This window comes from Acartia tonsa, chromosome 8 (assembly GCF_053477335.1).
Source record: "Acartia tonsa isolate MP-2025a chromosome 8, ASM5347733v1, whole genome shotgun sequence".
Lineage (NCBI taxonomy): Eukaryota > Metazoa > Arthropoda > Copepoda > Calanoida > Acartiidae > Acartia > Acartia tonsa.
The window spans coordinates 12,834,763-12,856,955 of NC_137267.1; the positions used below are offsets into that span (position 1 = coordinate 12,834,763).

General features: G+C 39.1%; 2 protein-coding genes across 5 annotated transcripts in view; one reads left to right on the forward strand and one right to left on the reverse strand.

The window, feature by feature from the left end:
- The window catches only part of LOC145326024 (uncharacterized), a 25,016-nt gene extending 3,830 nt beyond the window's left edge, over positions 1 to 21,186 (forward strand). For both annotated transcript variants that reach the window (XM_080169117.1, XM_080169118.1), the window contains 9 exons: positions 4,731 to 4,856; positions 5,226 to 5,331; positions 5,654 to 5,731; positions 18,432 to 18,527; positions 19,087 to 19,146; positions 19,452 to 19,550; positions 19,892 to 20,017; positions 20,507 to 20,617; positions 21,042 to 21,186. In XM_080169117.1, coding sequence (XP_080025243.1) covers positions 4,731 to 4,856; positions 5,226 to 5,331; positions 5,654 to 5,731; positions 18,432 to 18,527; positions 19,087 to 19,146; positions 19,452 to 19,550; positions 19,892 to 20,017; positions 20,507 to 20,617; positions 21,042 to 21,056 — 817 coding nt within the window. In that variant the 3' untranslated portion in view covers positions 21,057 to 21,186. The remainder of the gene's footprint in view (positions 1 to 4,730; positions 4,857 to 5,225; positions 5,332 to 5,653; positions 5,732 to 18,431; positions 18,528 to 19,086; positions 19,147 to 19,451; positions 19,551 to 19,891; positions 20,018 to 20,506; positions 20,618 to 21,041) is intronic.
- Positions 6,196 to 18,121, reverse strand: LOC145326003 (uncharacterized). 3 transcript variants are annotated; one of them, XM_080169076.1, is made up of 3 exons: positions 17,929 to 18,087; positions 17,625 to 17,783; positions 7,725 to 9,013 (listed from the first exon to the last, which is right to left on the reverse strand). In XM_080169076.1, the coding sequence occupies exon 3, from the start codon at positions 9,010 to 9,012 to the stop codon at positions 7,726 to 7,728; it is 1,287 nt and encodes a 428-aa protein (XP_080025202.1). In that variant the 5' UTR covers position 9,013; positions 17,625 to 17,783; positions 17,929 to 18,087; the 3' UTR covers position 7,725. The 3 variants fall into 3 exon arrangements, 1 of the variants encoding a protein (XP_080025202.1); XR_013881727.1 differs by lacking the exon at positions 7,725 to 9,013 and adding an exon at positions 6,196 to 6,443 and having other exon boundaries at positions 17,625 to 18,121; XR_013881728.1 differs by lacking the exons at positions 7,725 to 9,013; positions 17,625 to 17,783; positions 17,929 to 18,087 and adding exons at positions 6,196 to 6,443; positions 6,589 to 6,728.
- Positions 21,187 to 22,193: the final 1,007 nt, after the last annotated feature.

Genomic DNA, 22,193 nt, shown 5'->3' on the forward strand with positions numbered 1-22,193 from the left:
ATATCCGCGGAAAGCCGTTTATAATACGATACGAGAAATAAATATTACCACACTATAAACGTATTTTATAATGCTTAGCCATTCTTAATATGTAGCATTGGACGGACAGGTATATATGTTAGGTGTTAATTTTTCTGTTGGATATTAATTATTCATGACAAGGATCTCAACATCCATAAGAAGGTGAAGAATAGGTATAAATTATAAGACAATTTTAAAAAATCCGAAATAATGTTACCATTGCACATAGGGGCAAGAAGGGGCATCAATTCACCACCCCCAAATCAAGTTTTAAACATTCTATGAGTATTATCATACTCAATGTACATCAGATTTCAAAGGAATCGTAAAAATACGCTTTTCAAGTAAGCATTCTAATGCATGGAAGTCAAGAAATGCAAAAATTTTCTTACAGAAAAAGGCATACTTTTTGTGTTTCACCAACAATTTTAAAAGTATTATAAAATCTCATAGAATTAACGTAATTAGACAAAATAACTTTTGATGAGTCATGCATTACATATATTTTGACACTATAAAAGAAAAAAACACAAATTGAAGAAATTAGTCCTAAATAATTCTAGTTGAAGTCAAGATTTTAGTTTTTTTTTTGTTTGTTTTTTAATCAACTTTTAAGATCACAGTAAGAGGAAACATGTTTTCGCCGGGTGTCGCCGGCTAAAAAAACGATATTTGATTACCCAAAGACATATTTTAATCGCCAGTACTGGTTTTACTTACCCCCCTGCGCCCCCGTAGGGGTTTTTAGTCCGTTTTCTGAACGTAAGTGCACGAAAAGTTTGTAAGAAAAAGCGTTTAAATGCACTTTTAAAGTCAAAACTTAAGATATAATTCAAATAAATAAAAGACACAAAAACATAGACATATTGGGAAATATTTATTCTGACTTAGAATTAAAGTTAATAATAAGTATTTTCAAGTTCTATTCCACTAAATGATGGGAAGGAGAGGGGGGGGGGGGCTAAACCTAAATCTAAACTTCTTTAGAAACATATGTTTGATGTTTTAATGTAACTAAATAATCGTTTCTATAGATTATTACATATATCAGGGATCTAAAGGTCAATAAATTGCTGTACATCCCCAATGATAATACACAAAATTACCCCTTGTGTAGATTAAAGTTAGTAGTTAAAACGTTTGAACACACAACTGTAAAACTTTTGGGACTAGTGTTATAAACAGCCCAATGTCCCCTACCTCACTGCGGAAAGGTAAAGTAAATATGCAAATAACGTGAGGTTCTTATAATCATTCTAAATTGGAATTAGCAAGTAGTCTATCTGTCTGTCTATTGGTAATGCTTTGTTTTTAAATTATGTAGTTACATGGTATTCATGTTTAATGTCAGCAGTTTTATTTAGAAAGCGAGGGGACTGTTAATTACACTAGTCCCCAACCTTCAAAGTTTTATAATAACGTTTTTATATTCGTTAGCATAAGAACTTCAGGAAATTTAATTGATTTTTTATTGGTTGGTTCATTAAGATAAGTGTTAAAACTTTTCAACCACTAATTGTCATCTACAGACAAATAATTTTGAAATATAATTTATTAAATATGTATCAATATTGGGGATGTACATATTAATCGGTTATTGTTTTGTTCCTTAGATCCCTAGGTGTTAATATATAATACAAAGTAGCTTGATGTTTGTCCGCCCATCTCTTAAGATCTCGCTAACCACTAAACCGATTGAATTCTACTCTTCAGGGAATATATCTACTGGTCCTGTGGTTGATTAAAGCTCTTTTTCAAAAATAAAAATCCTCCTCAATTTTTTCATATTTCTATAATTAGGGTCGGTCCGTCCGTACGTCTGGTACAGATAGCTCTTTTACTTAACTTAAACAGGCTAGAACTGTCCTATCGATCTTAAACTTTTCATGCTGATTTCTACAACAGCTAGGTACGACTTAGAAAGCACAGCAACTCTATAATCGTTACCAGAAAGTCCGTACATCCATTTATAACAAGCTGATTTTTACTTTTTTGACAACAAATAATGGTTTTGAATGTTAAAAATATCCTATTCATCTGATTTTTTGAATTCTGATTCCTGATTCAAGGTGTAATGTTATAAGCGAAGCAACTCTATAATCAAGTCCTAAAAATGTCAGTATGTCCTTAAACAGTAACATGTATTTAATCAGTTTTAATTACAATTTTGTATAGACATGCATTAATATTCAGTTCTGACACTTCACAAGTGTTAATGTTTGTTTGTCCTTCCATTTCAGAGCTTCGCTTCTTTCATGGATGTTGTCATCCTTGTTTAATTACCTCTTGGGGCAAATCCCCTAGAGGCTAGGAGCGAAGCCGCTAGTATTCATATGAACAGTAAACAAGAATCATAATATCATTATAAATATAGATATTAGTAAATAAAAATTTATGTTAATCATGCCCACATTTATAATGGATTTATTAAACATAAAAATAAAGTGAAACTTGTAGCTTGCTAAAATAAGGATCCCCATCCACCCCCTTTACACCATCCCCTCCCCTCCTACTGAAATGAATTCCATGACCCCAAATTTGACACTTTGAACACTAAAATCGGACTACAATTGACATAGTTACACTTTTAAGTGCCCAAAAAGCTATTGATAGGGTAGCTGCGCTTCTAAAAAATTCTCATATTGCTCTGATAACCAAAACCCCTAATTAGACATTTTAAACACGAAATTCAAGATAGTTGATGGATAGATAGATGGATGGATAGATAGATGGATAGATAGATGGATAGATAGATGGATAGGTAGATGAATAGATATATGGATAGATAGATGGATAAGTAAATGGATAGACAGATGGATAGATAAATGGATAGATAGATGGATAGATAGATGGATAGATAGATGGATAAATAGATGGATAGATAGATGGATAGATAGATGGATAGATAGATGGATAGATAGATGGATAGATAGATAGATGTATAGATAGATAGATGGATAGATAGATGAATAGATAGATGGATAGATAGATGGATAGATAGATGGATAGATAGATGGATAGATAGATGGATAGATAGATGGATAGATAGATGGATAGATAGATGGATAGATAGATGGATAGATAGATGGATAGATAGATGGATAGATAGATGGATAGGTAGATGGATAGATAGATGGATAGATTGATGGATAGATAGATGGATAGGGTAAGGGGGGGCTATTTTCGGGAGGGGTTAATCTGGTAATTTTCTATCTACCTTCATAAAATGACCTTTATCTCCATGTTTCTTTCAAATGACAGAAAAAAACATAAAAGTAAATTTGTTTGTTGTTAAATTACCTACAAAAAAGTATAAAATGAAATTTTAGTGAGATGAATTTTAAGGGTACTAAATAATTAAATCCCATTTTTGGTTGATTTGCCCCAATGTGCATTGCATTGGTTTCATATGCTATCTAATTAATACCTAAAGTATTTACACAACTTTTCTCATTGAAGGAGGGAGGAGTGAAGGATTAAAGGTGGAGAGGAGAAAAAGTAGTAAAGGAGGAGAAGGAGTAAAGGAGGAGATGAGGAAAATGACTGAAGGAGGAGGAGTCAGTCAGCGAGTGAAGAGGTCACTTAAAGAGATAATTCGCACTAAAAAAGAGACCTTTTTTTTGTTAAACTCATTGTTGGATATTTCTTTATATTGATAAAGTGGGGGAGGGGGGGGGGGGGGAGTTTTGACACATTTGCGTAAACCTGGTATGTATGTAGTCTTAATTCTCTACCTACTTATCTCCATATTATGCGATTAAGGGGGGGGGGGGGAGTTTTGACACTTTGCGTAAACCTGGTGTATAGGCTTTTCTTTATCTTTGGACTGAGAGGATAGGTATTAAAGATAAAATCATTCTTATATGATGAATTGTCCCAAGGTTTTGGATAGGTTTCCAGGTTCCGAAGCTGCAGGCCTCCAGGTGGTCTCTGGACAGGTAAAAATTAGAATTCAAATATTTCTTTAAGAGATAGATGCCAAATTAAAAAAAATATATGCTTCTTTTTTCTTCAAATATGTAGGTAAATAACATTAAGAAATATGCATTTTTTGTTCTATAAGTTAACATCTAAATCTGTAAAAAAAAAAATTAATTTATTACCTGTCCAGAGAGCAATTGGAGGCCTGCAGCTCTTAAACCTGAAGGACTGCAGCTCCTAGACCAGGATGCCTATCCAAAAAATCTTAAAACTTGGGAAAATTCATCATATAAGAATGATTTTATCTGTAATAACCTATTCTCTCAGTCAAAAGATAAAGAAAAGCCTATACACCAGGTTTACGCAAAGTGTCAAAACTCCCCCCCCCCCCCTTAATCGCATAATATGGAGATAAGTAGGTAGGTATTTATAAACTAAAATCAAGTTAATAATTAAATATTAAAGTAAAACAATAGAGAAAAAAGGTTTTAAATAACTGTATGTCCCCACCCCGAGGAACCTGTGTCGTGCCGACTTTCAATTTGGTGTTTGAAAATCAACCATTAGCGTCGGGAATTCAAATACAGTCAAGTCGCTCAAAAAGACCAGAAAGCAGAATCAAAAGGTCTCTAACAGAGGGATGCTGGTAATTCTCTGGTTGTTCATACATGTTTACCTATAGATTAATTGATTAAATGACCATAAAAAAAGCGGATAATGATGAATCCTTTAATTGAATGTTTTGTTGGCCTTCACTGTCGATTATTATTTTATAAATCTTTATTTAGAAATGGAGCAGTGAAGGCCTTGTATTGGACGGGCAACAAATCCGCTCTGGCAGCTTCAAACTGGATTTTTGATCAACCTGAAAGAGATCTAGATACTCCGTTAGAAGATGAATTAGAAATGATAAGGTAATACAACTTAACAAGTTGATCATTATCTTTTATTTTATTTAATGGATTTAACTCACCTTCTGTATTACAAATTACCATGCTCAGATAGATTTTGCACTTTGAATGTGACGATAATGAGGCGTTTGCTTTTGCTGCATACATGATTTATTTCTTCAAATTGATGTTAAACTAACTGTAAAATTTTACAGCCCTATCTTTAAAAAAATAAAACTTGATGTGTTTTCTCAACACTTTGAATGTAATATTGGAAGCATATATCTTTTAATGAAAAACATTCTGCAAATTAATGGGTCATTGATTGATTTGTCAGGTAGTTGCCTGGAGTATAATACAATAAAAATGAACTACCTATCTTATGTTTTGAAGAGCTCAGCAACTGGAGAGGGAGAGAGAGGAGATAGAAAGAGAGAAGGCCTACAGTAGAATTGTGAGAAGAGTTCATCACAACCACATACACCATCATTTACATGAGGTAATTGCAAGTCCTTTTTTTCATACGGAACTTGGATACCTTCTGATTGGTATTATAATTTTCAAATATTGATGTAAGTATTTTTTTTTTTCGTAGTAGTACTTTAAAGAAATGTAAAGAATTCCATACAAAGGTAGTGCAATATAAGAGTTTGTTGACTGTAGGTCATTTTACTCGTCATCATGCACTTCATAAGCAAGATTTATTTCTGAGGTTCACCTAAAAAAAGATCTAATGGTGTATCCCGTCCTCTGGAGGTTATTCAGTTAGCTTGGTTAAATCATGAAGTTTGAAATAAAAAATATAATATTCTTATCATCAGGAGCACATGCTGGATGAAGAGTTCCTGGAAGATTTACATGATCATGAGGATCTAGATGATGAAGAAGATGACGACGAGGTCAGTTTTTTCTCTCAAAAACATACATTTTCAGAAATTGATTATTGATTGATTCATTTATTGATTCATTCTTTGATTCATTCATTGATTTATTTATTTATTCGCTGATTGATTCAATGATTGATTTATTGATAGATTCATTAATGAATTATTAGATTGGTTCATTGGTTGATTCATTGATTGATTCATTGATTGATTCATTGATTGATTCATTGATTGACTCATTAATTGATTCATTGATTGATTTAATAAGAGGGGGGCAAGTTTTGACAAATTTGCGATTGAGAGGATAGGTTATTAGGGATAAAAATAATTTGAAGAAAAAAGATGCATATTTTGTTTTATAAGTTAGTTGACGTCTATCTCTTCAAAAAAATTATTTTTATTTTTACCTGTCCTGAGACAAGCTGGAGGACTGCAGCTCCTGAACCTGGAGACATAAAAAATCTCAAAACTTGGGGAAATTCTGTGCGGGAAGGATGCTGTATCCCCCTTGAGGCTTAAGACTTACAGATTGGCTAGTTATAGAGCAGCTTTTGCAATAATAAACTACCTGGGTCTGTAATGCAGGGAAGGATCAAATTATCACAATCTCACCAGAGGTTATCCAAAGGGTGCAGGGGGCCAGGACGGGAGTACGGTTAGGGTCTCCAGGCGGGGCCTCAGGGCATTTAATGGAGTCTGGAAATATTGGAAGATCTTGATGTTAGGCCTAAACAAATAGAGTTATATTTTGGGAAATTTGGTGGAAACCTAAACTTCACCCGGCCTAAGCTATTGTCCTATCCTCCCCCCAATTACATTATTTGTTAATAGGGAAGGTGGAAAGGTTAATGATTTGAAGAACTAAGCTGTACCTGGATGTTAATTCTGGACAGCTTAGTTTTCCAAAGAGCCGGCAGACATTATAATTAAGCGGTCTGAAAAATGAAAATCTGTAATTTGCTATTTGCAACCGCGAAATTATGATGTCTGCCGCAGTGAGCCGCAGGCAGCCTCTGTTCTTCCCCAAATTTGGTGGCCTGAAAGTGTACATACATTAGCGTACATGACACTCCCGGCAAGAAAAAGAAGAACATAGGGCTGTGGGCTGATCACTGCAATGTACAATATAAAGTGGAGAAAAAAGAATACATGACAATACACCCCCGAAGCCGTCACCGCTGGACCTTTAAAAAATGGAAGTGGCATTCGGAGTGGCTGGTCATCACTTTTTTTTATTGGAATTATTATGTCTTTTCTGAAAGACATATTGGTTTTGGATTTGAATAAAAAATGGAAGAAAGGGAAAAGGAAAACACATTGGAAAAAATGAATTTACAATTTTAATTTTTGGAATTGGAGACAAAGGTCCATGGTCTCCAGTTCTTTTTTGGCGGCTGAGAGATCCGCGTTGGCCTCACGGGCTTGCTTCCGGGCACGCTGGGAGGCTTTTTTAAATTTTCTAACTTTGGTTAGAGAAATTTGGCGCCAGGGGGTTGTAGTTTTGGGGGGGCTCCAGACGGGGAAGAGGGCAAAATGCTGGGCTTCCACGGCCGGGCCCATCTTTGACGCAAGAAGCAGCACTTCATAGCGAAGGATGCTGACTTCGCGCCTGGCCAATTCTGGGGGCATACTAAATGCCCACATCCTCCACGAATCAATCTCTTCCTCGAGATACTCGATATGCCTGGCAAAACCGTCCAGGTAACGGCGGTTTACCACATCCTCCGGGAACAGCCGGGTGTGGTCATGAATACCACGCCGGATGGACTCTAACATACCTTTGATGTCTCTGACTTCATACAGGATGTATTTGTGGTGGTCATAGGGCTTGCCAATTTTAGCCAGCAAGTCGAATGGCAGACTCATTGTGGTTTGGGTTTTATCTGAAATTAGATAAAATTTGATAAAATTGATAAAACGAAACTTGTAGCGGCACAAACAGGATGAGAGAAAATAATAATTTTATTTATCGACACATTTTTCCTTTAATAGAAAATTTTGATAGAGATTTAATAGAGACGGTCTGTTACAGGTATATAGCCGTAACCGTCCTGGCGTGAGGGTTCATAGGTGTTATCATGATGACTCTCACTTTGGAAGTGACGAACGTATCTACCCTGTGGTGTGTTGATATGGTTGTGTGCATATCTATCATCATAGTCTGCTGGTCGGCGGTAGTCTTGACGTACAGCAGGTGATGGTGACCGTTGTCGTGTAGGTGAACGTTGTCTCGGGGGAGAACGCCTTCTAGAATAAGAACGGCGTTTTGGGGAATAGTGTCGTGTAGAATAACGGCGCCTAGATGGCGAGCGCCGTTTTGTAGACGAGCGGGAGCGTGAGCGCTGTCTTGAGGTGGAGGGTTCCTGCTGTTTGACCTGGGAAACTTTTTGTTTTTTCCTTCTTGAACCAGAATTCTGGAGACCGTGGGTTTTCAAAGAAGGTTTGGTGGTGTGCTTACAGTCAGGGCAAGCTTGATTTCTACAGTAGAGCATTTTACTATTATGCTTTGGAATCTGGCTGATGGAATTTTGCATATTGTCAGAAGTCTTTTTTCTGTATTCGTAGAACTTCTGTTCACGGTGGAACTCTAAACGGGCGAGTGTGGTTTCCATCGCTGCTTCCTTGCCTCTGAGGTATTCCGCCTGTACGTAAAGGGAGTACATTTTTTGGAATCTGGGGGCGGATACATCATCCTTTCCAAGCAGCTCATGTATCAGATCAAGTTGGTGCCATCTGTCGAAGAAGGTGGGCATTGGGCTAGCATGGAATATTTGATAGAGATTATCAATACTCTTTGTCAATTCACTGTCCATGTTACACGGGGGGGGTTTAGGCTCCTCGGGAAATTTTTGTTTGTATAATATTTCGAGGCGGGCTCTCTTCTGAGCCTCTTCCCTAACCTGGCGGGTACTTGAACAGTGGGTGCCTTTTAGAGTCCAAGCCGGGATTTGAACGTATTCTTCCTCGTTAGGTAGGAAGTTTCCACCCTGGTTGTCAGTGACGTCTATCTTGTGCAGTTCCTGGTTAATTTTTTCTTCAAGAGTTTTGATATTTTCTTGAGCGCACAAGGTAGCTTCCAATAATGTATTTTCAGCTTCAAGCATCTCCCGTATATCCGGGTTGTTGACATTCTGGAACAGAGCGGGTTCAATTCGGGTAACGGAGCCTGGGTGTAGTCGATCTAGCAGCTCCTTTCTCTTCTCCTTTAGATCTTTTTCAACAACAGCTAGCGGTTTGGTTAGAGGGGCGCTGAGAACGGGGCCGTTGTTGGAGATGGCGGAAATGTTGGAATCCATCCTGGAATAAAAAAAGATTTTGTTTATAAAAGAGAAAGAGAAGGCTTTTATGGGGTGTATTGTTTACAATGGTTTATAATATTCGTAAAGCTAAAGGAAGATTGGCAAATAATGATTATTATATAAGAACATTTAAATTTAATATTTGATAACACTAATCCAGATTTTCTTCGGCTGGAATCAATTTATCGGTTATTGATGTAGAACCATCATCCTCGTAGGTGGGTTAAACTTCTAGAGGCAATTCATCATTTAATAATAAGATTATTAAGGGCATTAATCATCATTTACTTGTTATAATTTAACATTTAATAATATGATTATTAACGTTATTAACAGGTGTGTGAACCTGTAAGTAGGATTCTTCTTTTGTTGTAATTTAATATTTAATAATAACATTATTAATATTAATTGTTGGTTTGTAAGGCAATTACAGCCGTATTCAGGGAGGTGGGCCAATTCAGCCTTTATTTAATAGGTAGGTTTTTTATGTCTTCGGCACTTACAGCCTTTATTTATTTGAATGAAAAATTTATCACAAATGCATATCATGGAAATGCGTGTCTGTGAGGTTAAAATTATTATCTTCGGCAACTACAGCCTTTATTAGTAGGTTTAAAATTGAAGCATGCAGATCATGGAAATGCGTGTCAATGAGGGTAAAATTACTATCTTCGGCAACTACAGCCTTTATTAGTAGGTTTAAAATTAGAAATGCAAATCTTGGAAATGCGTATCAAATGAAGTTAAAATTATTATCTATTATGTTATTATTATGTAACTCATGTGCAATGCATTGTGTTATCCCGTTACAGGAATGGTTTTAATGGGAGGTTTTTTGTTTGCGTTGCTCCGAAGTGTAAGACTCGTCACACTTGGAGGCCGCGGATCTGATCTGGTCAATTAGCGCGAGCTCGTCCTCGGAGAACAGGATGGCAATGTGCCGGACACTTCTTCTGGTTTCATGAAACTCTTCCTTCCAGTGTTTCCGCCAACGGATAATTACCTGACGGACGATACCATCATCAGAAGTGATGAGGTGTAGGACCTGGCCAAGGCGCCAGAGTTGATCGCCAATCAACTCATCTGGGGACCGGAGGAAAACAACGATATCCATTTCTTTTGGTTGTGGACCTGTTTTGCCAAATTTCTTTGGTCTTGGAATGTAATCTGGAAGGCGTTCATACAGCCAGATCTGCCACCATGATTGATAGAGGCGTTCCATCTGTTCCAATAGGCGGGATGGTTGCTCTACCCTCATTGGTCCAGTGGGTGCACGCCTGTTATTCCTGCCGTGTATCAGACGGTTAGGCGTGATAAGGTCTGCGTGACCTATATCCTCCGTTCTGGATACCGTGCAGATTGGCATGTTGTTTATTTCATTGGCAATGTATGAAAAGGCGGTCTCAAAGGACATGACGTCCAGCTTGAGACCGTTGAATGTTGCATGGAACAAAGTTTTGATCTCTTTGATTGAGCGTTCCACGCAACCTTGATAATTGTGGGCAGCAGTGGGACCGATCTCGTACTCTATGCTGCAGCTTTTTCCATTGAGCGTTTTAGTGATGTCAGCCATGGAAAACTCTGATTTTGCTACGCCCTTGATGAGCTGTGCACCTGGGTCGATGAAGACCTTTTTAGGGTAGCAATAACGATGAACGAATCGTTGGAAAGCTTGAAGAAAAGCGTCTGTGTTATACTTCGTCATAGCATAACAAGCCGTTGCGGATGAGGCTGGGTCTCTACAGACTAGACCCCAAACCTTGACTGTGGATCTGTGGTTATGTTCACAGTGAGCTAAGAACGGACCCATTAGGTCAAGTTGGCAGTAGTAGAACGGGGGAGCAATGGTCAATCTGTTTTGATGGATTGGTCCCATTTCAGCTTCTAGTAGCTTGGCCTTGAACCTACGACAATGTGGGCAAGCCGCTCTGATCTCTTTGGAGAGATCTCTGCCATTAAGAATGTAGGCAATGTGCCTGGATTCTAAGAGTGTTGCGTTTACATTTCTGTGTAGTGCAAGCTCTTGATGGGCGTATAGCATAACGGAGTATGCTATTAAGCTATACCGATCGACTATCGGTCTAACGAAGTGGAGGGGAGACAAATCAGGCATGATATTGTCAACGTCTTCTATGTTAGTGCCCTCGACAATACGACCATTGTATTTGATAATGCCATCGTCAGTGACGACATTGTTGCCGTGGGCCTTTGAGTTGGAGAACTTAAGCACTTCTTTAGTAGCGAGTCTAAAGTAGTAATTCTCCGCCTTGTGGATTTCTTCGTCCGAAAGTTGGACGACCTGAGGATTTGGATGAGGGGGGGCCTTCAAATTACGGTACGATTTGAAGTCGAAAAAGCAGAATTTTCGAACAATGGCCATGACACGGAGAGACTTGGGCCATGACCGTTTGCACGGGTCGTAGAGATAATTTGAGAACTTGGTTATCTCTGCCGTTCTTTCCTGAGGTGATTTCGTATCACCGTGGAGGATTCTGACCTCTTGGGCAGCGGCCTGCTTCGCTTCCATTGATAGTTTAAGATCTTGGAAGGATTGGGCTGGCATGTCCTGGTAATCAAGATACATCCAGGGTTTGCCGTTTTGCCATTCAGAATTAGCATCGATATCCTTGATAGTGGCGAGGAAACGAGTACCCAAGTCGGCTATGTTGTTTTCAGATTCAACATGTCGCCATTGGTCTGGGGAAGAGAATCGGCGAATTTCGATGACGCAGCTGCGTACGCCAAGAGAAAGAGGGCGTGCATCTTGATGAAGCCAAGACAACACAACGGAAGAGTCCGTGAAATAGGTGACTTTTTCTACCTTGTTTTTGAGATTTTTGGCAACGGTTGTTGCGAGAATGGTGCCTACAACAGCTGCCCTGAGCTCTGCTCGAGGAATTGTGCTACCGGTTACAATCTTTGATTTGGCAGCAGCTAGTCGGACAGTGACCTCGCCTGTGAGAGACCTTGACCTAACATGCACGCATACGATTGCCATGTTTTGACTAGCATCAACAGATACTAACAGATCAACTTTGGGCTCAGAATTTGCCGGAATTACGGACCGTGGGCACGAAACTGACGCAAGTTGTTGCATCGTTTCAATGTTCGTCACCCATGTGGGAAGCAACTTGGTTGGGAGACCGTCGTCCCAACCAGTGGCGTGAGAGAGGAGGTCGTGATAGTCTGCTTTGAATTTAGCAGTCACGGGGGTGCAGAGTCCGAGAAGGTCGAAGTTAGAGGCAACTTGCGACAAGATTGTTCTTTTTGTGAAATTGTGTAGGAGAGCCTCCTCAAGACTTCCTTCTACTGGTGGAGGTCTTTTACCTCGTTTTGTTTTACCGAACGAGAGAGGTTTGACGTCCAGACTGAGAGTGTCAGCAAGTGGAGCCCATCGATAGCCGAGGTAGCTAACATGTGTGCCATCATTCGACACAGTGTCTTCAGGTACAGCTGAAGATTTGACAAAGCTTTTGACGCTCATGCCTGCTAAGTCAAGAGTGAATTTAACTCCCGCAATGATTTTGTCTAGTTCAATTGCGGAGTCTGTTGAATCAGAAGTATCATCAACATAAGTTTTGGTTTTGAGAACCTGGGCACCTGCAGTATGTTCAGGATGGTTGTCCATGACATACTGAGCTACCTGTTCAAGACCTTCTGCCGTTTGGTTGCCAGAAGGTTTAACCCCATAAATGATGGTGCGCATGATGCGCGTTCTGATGGTGCCACCAGGGGCAAGGCTATCAACCCACAAGTACTTGTGCCAGCGGAAATCAGATGGATCCAACTTAATCTGATTGTATGCCATCCGTATGTCGCATGCGAAAGCATGTGGGCCTGCTCTGAAATTGATGTCCAGAGCTAAGATTTTTTCAAGTCTGTTTGTGCCCTTTGCTAGGACATCGTTCAGACTTTTACCTGACGAGGTTGTTGCAGAAGCGTCAAATACAACCCTGACTGGAGTGGAAAGAGAGTTTTCTTTAGTGACGAATCGCCAAGGGAGGTAGTATTCTCCTGGCAGATTGTCTACAAGGGCGCGTTCCTCAGGGGATAGGTCATCAATGTCACATGAATAGCCATTCAATGCTAGTTTGTCATGTGACGCCATAACTTGTAGTTTGGCCTCTGGATCCTTCTGCAATTTTCGCAGCTGGGACTCCAGAACTTTGAGGGCCCTGTTTTTGTTTGGTTGTAACTCCTTAACCGGATCAGCAATGAAGGGAAGAGATGCTACGATCCGGCGTTCGTCAGGTGAGAACTTGATGGACTTTTTTATTAGGAGTTGTTCGGCCTCTTCTTTCAGAGAAGTTGCCTCCAGAATGTCTCCGTTTTTGCAGTCATTGCAGCCACGGCATCCTATGCAACGGTAAGGTGCTTGAGTGCCTATGTCTTCACTCTCAAGATACTTGCGTTCATGTCGTTTGACGTGTTGAATATTGGTGCTGTATGTATGAACATCCAGCGAAGCGTCCTCGTCTGTTGTTTCCTCAACAGTGATTGGACGGGGATACGGAAAGGTGTCGGTTTTGGAGTCATCCGCGCACCAATTCCTGCCACTGTTCAGAAGTGTTTCAGTGGTATAGCGGTAGGCAGACAGCTCGTTGGTGAAGAAGAGAGCAGCACCAACAAAGTTTACAGTCTCAGCTGCTTTAGCCCAAGCCTTGTGGGGGCCACCAAGTACACCTGTGTGGCCGTCGATACCCTTAAGTGGGCTTCTGTATAAAGATAAACCACAGGGCAATGAGCAGATGCGCATTGGGAACAAGTAATTGTACTTGATTCCCAGGATTATGTCGACTTGGCCTCCGCCAATGACATCTGGTACGGTAGGGAGGAGCTCGTGGCCTTTGTAATGATTTGCAAGGTCACCATAAGGCTCCTTGAGGTCCCAACGAGGAAATGGAGCCGTCAGCGTGTCCATTTTTGCAGCAATTATAGTTGCGGACATGGCACTGTCGACTAATGGCAGTGTGAACTTGTCACTGCCATAGGGAAGATGGACGACTTTACCACCTGCTACGTTCATGAGGGTGGGTCCAGGTCTGTGTTCTGTGGCGTCTAGTCTAGCCGCTGCAGAAGCTGAAACTGCGGCTGTACCACAACCGCTGTCATAGAATACAAACAACGGGTTGCCGGAGAGATCAGGGACGTTTTGGCACATGAAGATGCCGGGAGCAGCAACATCGGGGAAGGTGTTGGGGTCGGAAACATCAGGTGTGGTGTCAGCGGTTTGGAGGTTCATGGTTATGTTATCCATGAACAGAAGGTTGCCAGATGTTATAGGGACATCCTTGGGCAATGATTTGCGGAAATCGCCTAACCTCTTTTTATTCTGCTCCACATGAATTGAGCAGGCGAGGATGTGTTTTTGCACGCGGTGTGAGGATGCGTACTGGCAATTGTCAGCTTGGCAGTAAAAGGTGGTGCGACAATCGTTTTTGTGATTGTTCCACCATTCGTCAATATTGTCGAAATTGACGTTGGCGTCCATTCTGAGGCACCTATGACAAGCTTTTGTCTTGCCGTGGAGTTGGCGTTTCTCCTTGTGTGGTGTATTGATGTACACCTGGCATTGGAACAAATATGTGTGTTTGTTCTGACAAAGCGCGCAATCAGTCGATACAGGCTTAGAAGCAGCACCTGTGTATGCTAAGAGCGGAGTGGGCGTCTTAGTCGACTTGTCGGCTAACTTGCCTTTTTGGCGATGTTTTGGGTCCTCCGAGGCCGAAAAGGTGGAGGCTGTGTAGGTTTGGGAGGCTGGTTTACTCCGGTTCGAGTTTTTATGACCCGGGTTGTTACCAGCATGATTGGACTGTTTGTTACTGGAACTGCCGCTGTTTGTGTTGGCATTGTTGCCGATAGAAGTTGCGGTGCCAGTGTGGAGGGATGCCCCTTCATGTTGATTGAGCTGATACTGTAGCTGGCGGAGCTCAGAGTCAAGAAAGAGGAGAAGTTGTTCATAGCAATACTGGCCATCTTCTTCCCCGTGCTCATCTGCACTCAACATGAATTTTCTAGACATCTCCTTAAAGTAGTCGCCTTTAAGAAGATTCAACACGGAGTTGGCAATATCTGTTTTGCCGTGATACAAGGTTTGCTCCGCGTCATTTTCTTTTGCAAATTCTTGGGTGTCAGCAAGCAGTGAACGGAGTTTTACCATCCATGTGATCTGCTGTTCCCAGTTGTATTTAGGGCATGGTCCAAGTTCCATGATTTTGGCCTTGCGTTTAGCTATGATGCTGGTTTTGCTGCCGTAGTGGAACGACAGCTGCTTCATACAGGCCTTAATGGATTTTTCGGCAGAGCACAACATCTGTGCATTGCCTTGGAGACATTTCTCTTTCAGTATCTCCAATGCTTCGACTTCTGCTATTGAAGGCATTGAGTCAATGTAAATCTGGAACTTCTTTTGGAATGTAAAGAGGTCAAGTTTATCTGTTTTGGCCCCAGAAAAGTGAGGGATAGGAATGTTGGAAGAACGCTGGTTGAAAGAGTGTCCTGAGATAGGCACTCCGAAACGGTCCCTCAAGCGTTCAACGTATGATTCCACGCTGGATATTTCAGTTTCGAGCGTGGTGGACTGGGCATCCAATGCTGTCGCATCTTCCTCCATGTCCGTAAGCATCGCGTCCTCACAAAGCGTTTTGGCTTTATGTAAGGAACGCTGTGCCTTTTCGAGTAGCTCTTTGAATTGAGCATTAAGTTTATTGAACTGACCTAACTGCTTAACTTCGGTCGTTTTAAGGTCGCCGAACTTTTCGCAGAGATCGTCGAGCTCAACAAGCAAGGGGTCCCTTTTTTGTTTTACCCTTGCTTGTTTTACCGCGTATGTCGTAGGATTTATGCGGTTGGGGATGGGAGCTGTTTGCTGGAGCATAGTTGCAGCAGGAACAGCTGTGGCCTGAGTCGTAACTGCTGGAGGCACAATTACTTGGCCATCACATGGTAAGGTACCTGCCTCGGATCCGACTGCTGAAGTGGTAGTCGAGTCGTCAGAGCAAGTAGAGAGAGGTACTGCTGGAGCAGCAGTCGTCGTAATCGGTTGAGCTTTCAAACGTGATGTACGATGTTCATGAATGAACTCGATTTTTGAGCGCATGGCTATACGTAGCTGTAACGCTTTGTTCATGTCAGCTTCGGTGACCCTTGGGTCTGGGCTGTTGCGAAAGAAAGCTATGATGTGGCGAATTGACGAGGCTTTTTCTTCCAACAATGATAGACTATTGTCTAGCTTTTCAATGCTAAACCTGTCAGGGTTATTTATGATGCTCTGACAGTCTTCGTCTATCATCATGCACTCATCGCATTCGATGATGAGTTTGGTTGCCTCATCAGTCATGGTTGGGGTTTGTGCTGTAACAAGCGCAGATAGATCGACACTAATATTGTGTGTCGATGTGGAAGCGTTATAAGCGGAGCCTGGGAGGTGGTCGTGTAATGGGAACTGTTCAGGGTTATAAAAAACCTCGTCCTGAACCTCTTTCTGTAAATCTTCAGAATAGAGTTGTTCCAAAGCTTCTTCAAGAATTGAAGCTGATTTTTGGAAGGATGGTATGGGGGAATAATTATCCCAATCTAGTTGTTGTGGGGCTAGCTCAAACTCTTCAGTATCTGTAGGGGTTGTGGGGGTTTGTGGTGAAAGGCCGTTATACGGATGTATAACGGGAAAAGCTACCAGTGGATCAACAGGTGAGGAGGGTAAGTGGGGGGCTGCAAGTAGTTGGGGAGCTGCAGGGGGTGTAGGGAATCCTCGGATAGGTGACGGGGATGGGCTACGGTGGTGGCTGTTTTGGCCTGGGGGGGTGCGACTAACGCTGGGCCTGCGTGAGGAAACGACGGGCCTAGAGTTGCGGTCAACCGGTTTTTGCCGTTGAAGTAGCGCTTTTTTTGTTTTAAGGAGTTTTTTGGCGCGTAATTCAAACGGGGTGTTGAGTTTATGTTTTTTGGCTAAAACTCTGACGGTTTTAGGCCGACGACTCGCAACAGTCGCAGAGTCGGATTGTGAACGTTTGGTGTGAGAAGGGGTGGGGTGTGAGTTAGATGGATGATAGAGGGTGTTATGCCTTGAGCGTGTAATTGCTCCGGGCGGTTTAGTGTGGAAGATCTCCTTCATTGACCACTGAATGCTGTTGTTAATTTATTTATTTAAATTATAACCTCTCTTTAGCTTATATTTTTTTTTTTTTTGGTGTTTTTATATTTTTGTGTTTTTACAACAAATAAATGATGAGGGGAGAACCTTCACCGAATTTTTGATGTCTTTAATATGGCGCAGTATGGGAGGGACCGCAAGCTATCAGGGAGATGAAAAGGGGTAGGGGGGAAAACAGGTTCGGATTATTTAACAGCTATATTGTTAAATAAGAGGACAAGGAGTTGTCCTATGGGTAGGGAGAAAAACAGGTTTGGATTACTTAACAGTTATTGTTAAATAAGAGGACAAGGAGTTGTCCTATGGGTGGGTGGCACTTAGTTGTAAAGCGCCTCAGCAGCTGTACAGGATTAACAGTCTGTAAACATCAATGTGCGGGAAGGATGCTGTATCCCCCTTGAGGCTTAAGACTTACAGATTGGCTAGTTATAGAGCAGCTTTTGCAATAATAAACTACCTGGGTCTGTAATGCAGGGAAGGATCAAATTATCACAATCTCACCAGAGGTTATCCAAAGGGTGCAGGGGGCCAGGACGGGAGTACGGTTAGGGTCTCCAGGCGGGGCCTCAGGGCATTTAATGGAGTCTGGAAATATTGGAAGATCTTGATGTTAGGCCTAAACAAATAGAGTTATATTTTGGGAAATTTGGTGGAAACCTAAACTTCACCCGGCCTAAGCTATTGTCCTATCCTCCCCCCAATTACATTATTTGTTAATAGGGAAGGTGGAAAGGTTAATGATTTGAAGAACTAAGCTGTACCTGGATGTTAATTCTGGACAGCTTAGTTTTCCAAAGAGCCGGCAGACATTATAATTAAGCGGTCTGAAAAATGAAAATCTGTAATTTGCTATTTGCAACCGCGAAATTATGATGTCTGCCGCAGTGAGCCGCAGGCAGCCTCTGTTCTTCCCCAAATTTGGTGGCCTGAAAGTGTACATACATTAGCGTACATGACAAATTCATCAAATAAGAATGATTTTATCCCAAATAACCTATCCTCTTAGTCCAAAGATAAAGCCTATACTCATTGTTTACGCAAATGTGTCAAAACTCCCCCCCCCCCCTCTTGATACAATGATTGATTCATTGATTACCTAATCACTACAATTATCGATTCTTATATTATTTTATTGATTGAATTATTAATATATTGATTTATCAAGTTTTTAATAGATTTATTTATTCAAAAATTGACTTGATTTATAAATTTGAGCATCAATTGATTTGTCAATTGCGTTATTGATGAACCAATTAATATTTAGGATGAAGATGAGGACGAGGATGATGAAGATGATGAGCTTGACATGGATTTTAAAATGGTGTTTGTCATCAACAGATCTCTGGACATCACGCCTGGACAGGAATAGTTTTTATATAAACTTAATCCATGGATCTAAAGGGATAAGTCAGGATGAATTAATGTACATGTACAATCCCAATGATGATACACGAAATTACCCCTTCTGTATTGTAAGATTAGGGGTTGAAACGTTTAAACACTCATCTTAAAAAACTAACCAATCAAAAGTCCCCAAAGTTGTAACTAAAGCAAAGAATAAGAAAACGTTATTATAAAACTTTGGGGACTAGTGAAATAAAAAGTCCATTGTCCCCTCTCTGACTTAATGACTCAATAGTAGAATTTTTTTTATGAACAACATGGTCAGAAAGACCAATGATTAGCTAAGCTTATAACTAACACAATAAGCTAAACAAACGACTGAAAAAAGTTGGTATTACAAAGTTGTTCATGAGAATCTTCACGGAAAATCTCTGTCAATCTTTAAAGTTATAGACATCAATTGCAGCAAAGAAAATCAAGTCATTATTTGCTTGTTTACCTATTTACTTTTATATTTTTAATAATGTGGATAATTTTTATTTTTACACAAAAATTAAAAAACTACAAATCTAAACCAGATGACAATGAGTGTTTCCAAAGCGACCGCAGGACTCTTTAGAAAAATTTATAGTCAGGTAGGTATAACATTCCTTAAAAGTGATTCTTTCAAAATGTACCTTAAGTATTAATAAGGAAGGAAGGGTAGGTACATTGGACGAAAAATTACACTGTTGCCCAAGTTTTAAAACCACTTTTATCTAGTTCGCTTTTTATAAAAACTTTTGGTATGTACTGTTATTGAGTTCTAGTTGGTTAATTTAAAACTAGAATTGTTAAAACTTTTCAACTAAGAATTTTGTTCTATTCAATGGGTAACTTTGGTTATAATCATTGTGAATAAATTAAATCTTTTATTGTTATAATATCTCTTAATTTGCAGGCCCAAAGTGCTATGGTGGGACCTGATGAGTTAGCTATGTGGGCAGATTTTGGAGAGAGAACAGTTATTCTTTGGGCTGATACAGAACAACATATTAAGGTTAGAATTACAATCAATATGCTAACTAAAAATGTAATAGTGTATGTGTTAGTTAGGATCTCAAAACGGCCTTGCTGATATAGCTGTTAACACAAGGTTCTAGTTAGGTCATTGTTATCAAAATATTTACCATAAGATTAGGTTTATACTAACATAATGAGGTAAGGCAAAACCAAGATGACAATATTCATAATTTCAGCTCTCTATCTTTAATAGCAGCTGAAATATTCAGTTTTATACAGACGGACGTACATTTGAATGATACAGTAGCTTCGCTAATAGTAAATAGTTTGTATGCAGAACTGAAACAGATTAAGTTAATAATAATAATTTTTTTTCAGGATTTAGAGCTGATGGCAAAAAGTTTACGTCTTCCCTGCTACATGGTAGAAACATTTGCAGAGTTAAAGGGGTCAGACTCCAGGGCGGAGTCTGGGGGAGGGGCGGGACCCAGACCTGAGGCAGCCAGGGATCAATACTTACCTGAACTTGCTTGTTAATAAAACTAACTTTTAAATGCTGAACATTTAAAAAATACTTCGATTCATTATTTATACTAGTGGCTTTGTCCTCCGCATCTAGGGTTAGGTATTTAAAGGCAGAAAAATAGCATAAAACCATCCCAACAACTGGATCTATTATGAAAGATAGCCTAAAACCACCCTGGGACACAAATAAAGATTTCCTAGAATGGATAACCCAACTGAATCAGTGGTTAATCAAATCTTGAGCTACAGACAAAAAACTTCATAGGATTATAAAGTGTTTTTTATTTCTAAAAATAAGAAACGTGTCAATATAAATGATAAACTTTTAAATGAAATAATTCAATGAGAGGAACGAAAGACAAACTTTATAGAATTTTAGTGAAAAGAATTGGGAGAATATTATTCTAAGGTTCCTTGTCCTTGATTTGCGTATTTTGTCAGCAAATATTAAAGATGTATTGATCTATTAGATGTAGCATGGACTACAGATTGATTGACCAGGGTGGAAAAGCTCTGTACAAGTCAGTGCTGGGATTATTTGGGGAAGAAAGAGAGCTGAACAAAGTAACTGGAAGACTAAAGGAATTTGTTGATTTTGATAAACTTACTTAAGATATTGCTACTAAAACAAATAATTTCTGTTTTATTTTGTATATTAAAGTTGACTCCTTACCTGTCCAGTAGCTACCGGGAGGCTAGCTGGAGCCTCCTAGGATCAAACTTGGAACTTTACATTTTAGATTTAACAATATCATTTAATAATAGATAATTTTATAAGAAATAACCTTTGCTGTATGTTTTCAAAAATATTTACTTTTTACCTGTTTGTCTACAGTTTGCAAGCGCTTTACTAACTGGCTTTAGTAAACATTATATTTACTGAATAAGTCAAAAGAGTTCCCTTATTGTGAAAGGTTACTTTTAATATCCTAGGATAGTTTTAGCTCATTACTCTAAAAGTTTTAGGCAGCCTCTACTATTTTTTGATCAACAAATTATACTGAAGGTTGTACCTTAAACAAGATCTGATTACCAATCCATAGTAGAAGGATACCTACCATATAGTAAAACCAACTCTTTTTCAAGAGAAATGTTAATATTAGAACAATTTTAGTATTTGTAAAGTATTTATTTACTATTGATATTAGTAAATACTATTGTGTGTACAAAAGGGACTATGCATGAAAGTTAGCAAATCTCTTGGCATTTATCTAAAGCTAATTTTGTCTTACTACAAACCTAAAGAAAAATCTAAATTTTTTTTTATGAAAATAAGAAATTAAAAAATTATTCCTGTGATAATTATGGTAAATTTTGTAATCCAAGGCTTATTTATTCATATTAAGAACAAATTAGGTACTTTCTGGCCTTTTTTAACACTTTTAAACTCGCTTGTCATTTTTTCCCAACAAGGGAACCTTAAATTCCTTAAAAGAATGTACCTAGACCTAAAATAATACTAACATTAATCCTGTTAGGTGATTAGATCATTTGCTTTCGTTCATGCATAGTCCCCTTTGATCACTAATTCTCTATTTGTCCCTAGTTAAGGCATTACAAAGGGAATAATAGTAGCTTTCGCAATATTCTAACATTAGAAAAAATTGTGAGCAATCTTCCAGTCAAATGCGCTTATTAAGTCTAACTGTTCTTAATGTTGACCAAACACATAGTATATATACACATATTTAAAACAGTTTCACTTAATAAGTGCATTTGACTGGAATCTTACTCACAACTTTACGGAATTTTGAGAATACTACTATTCCCTTTTATTCTTCTTTATATTACCGATTTTTTGTCATGAAGATTAGTCAACCAATTAGGGTTTGTGAATGTGTTTTAAAAGGGGTAGTTTTATGAGGGTTGTTAAAAGAGTTGGGCTACTTAACACTAGCTTTAAAAAATCTTCTTGGAACTATCCCTTACATTAAAGTGCCAATGAGAATTATAATTTTGTCACTATATTATATTTTTTTTCTTCAGCTTGTCATTATAAAGATTTGTTTATCCTATGAGTTCAGTAAGATGTTTTATAATAACATTTGGTGATTAATTTAAGCAGTTAAATATATTTATTATGAAATTATAAAAGTTGCGTCAAAGAAATAACTTTTAAGTATTAGAATCTAAAACAAAAACGCCTAATTCAATT

Excerpts from the sequence above, each read along its gene's own strand:
- LOC145326003 (XM_080169076.1), bottom strand. The coding sequence starts at position 9,012 with ATGGATTCCAACATTTCCGCCATCTCCAACAACGGCCCCGTTCTCAGC.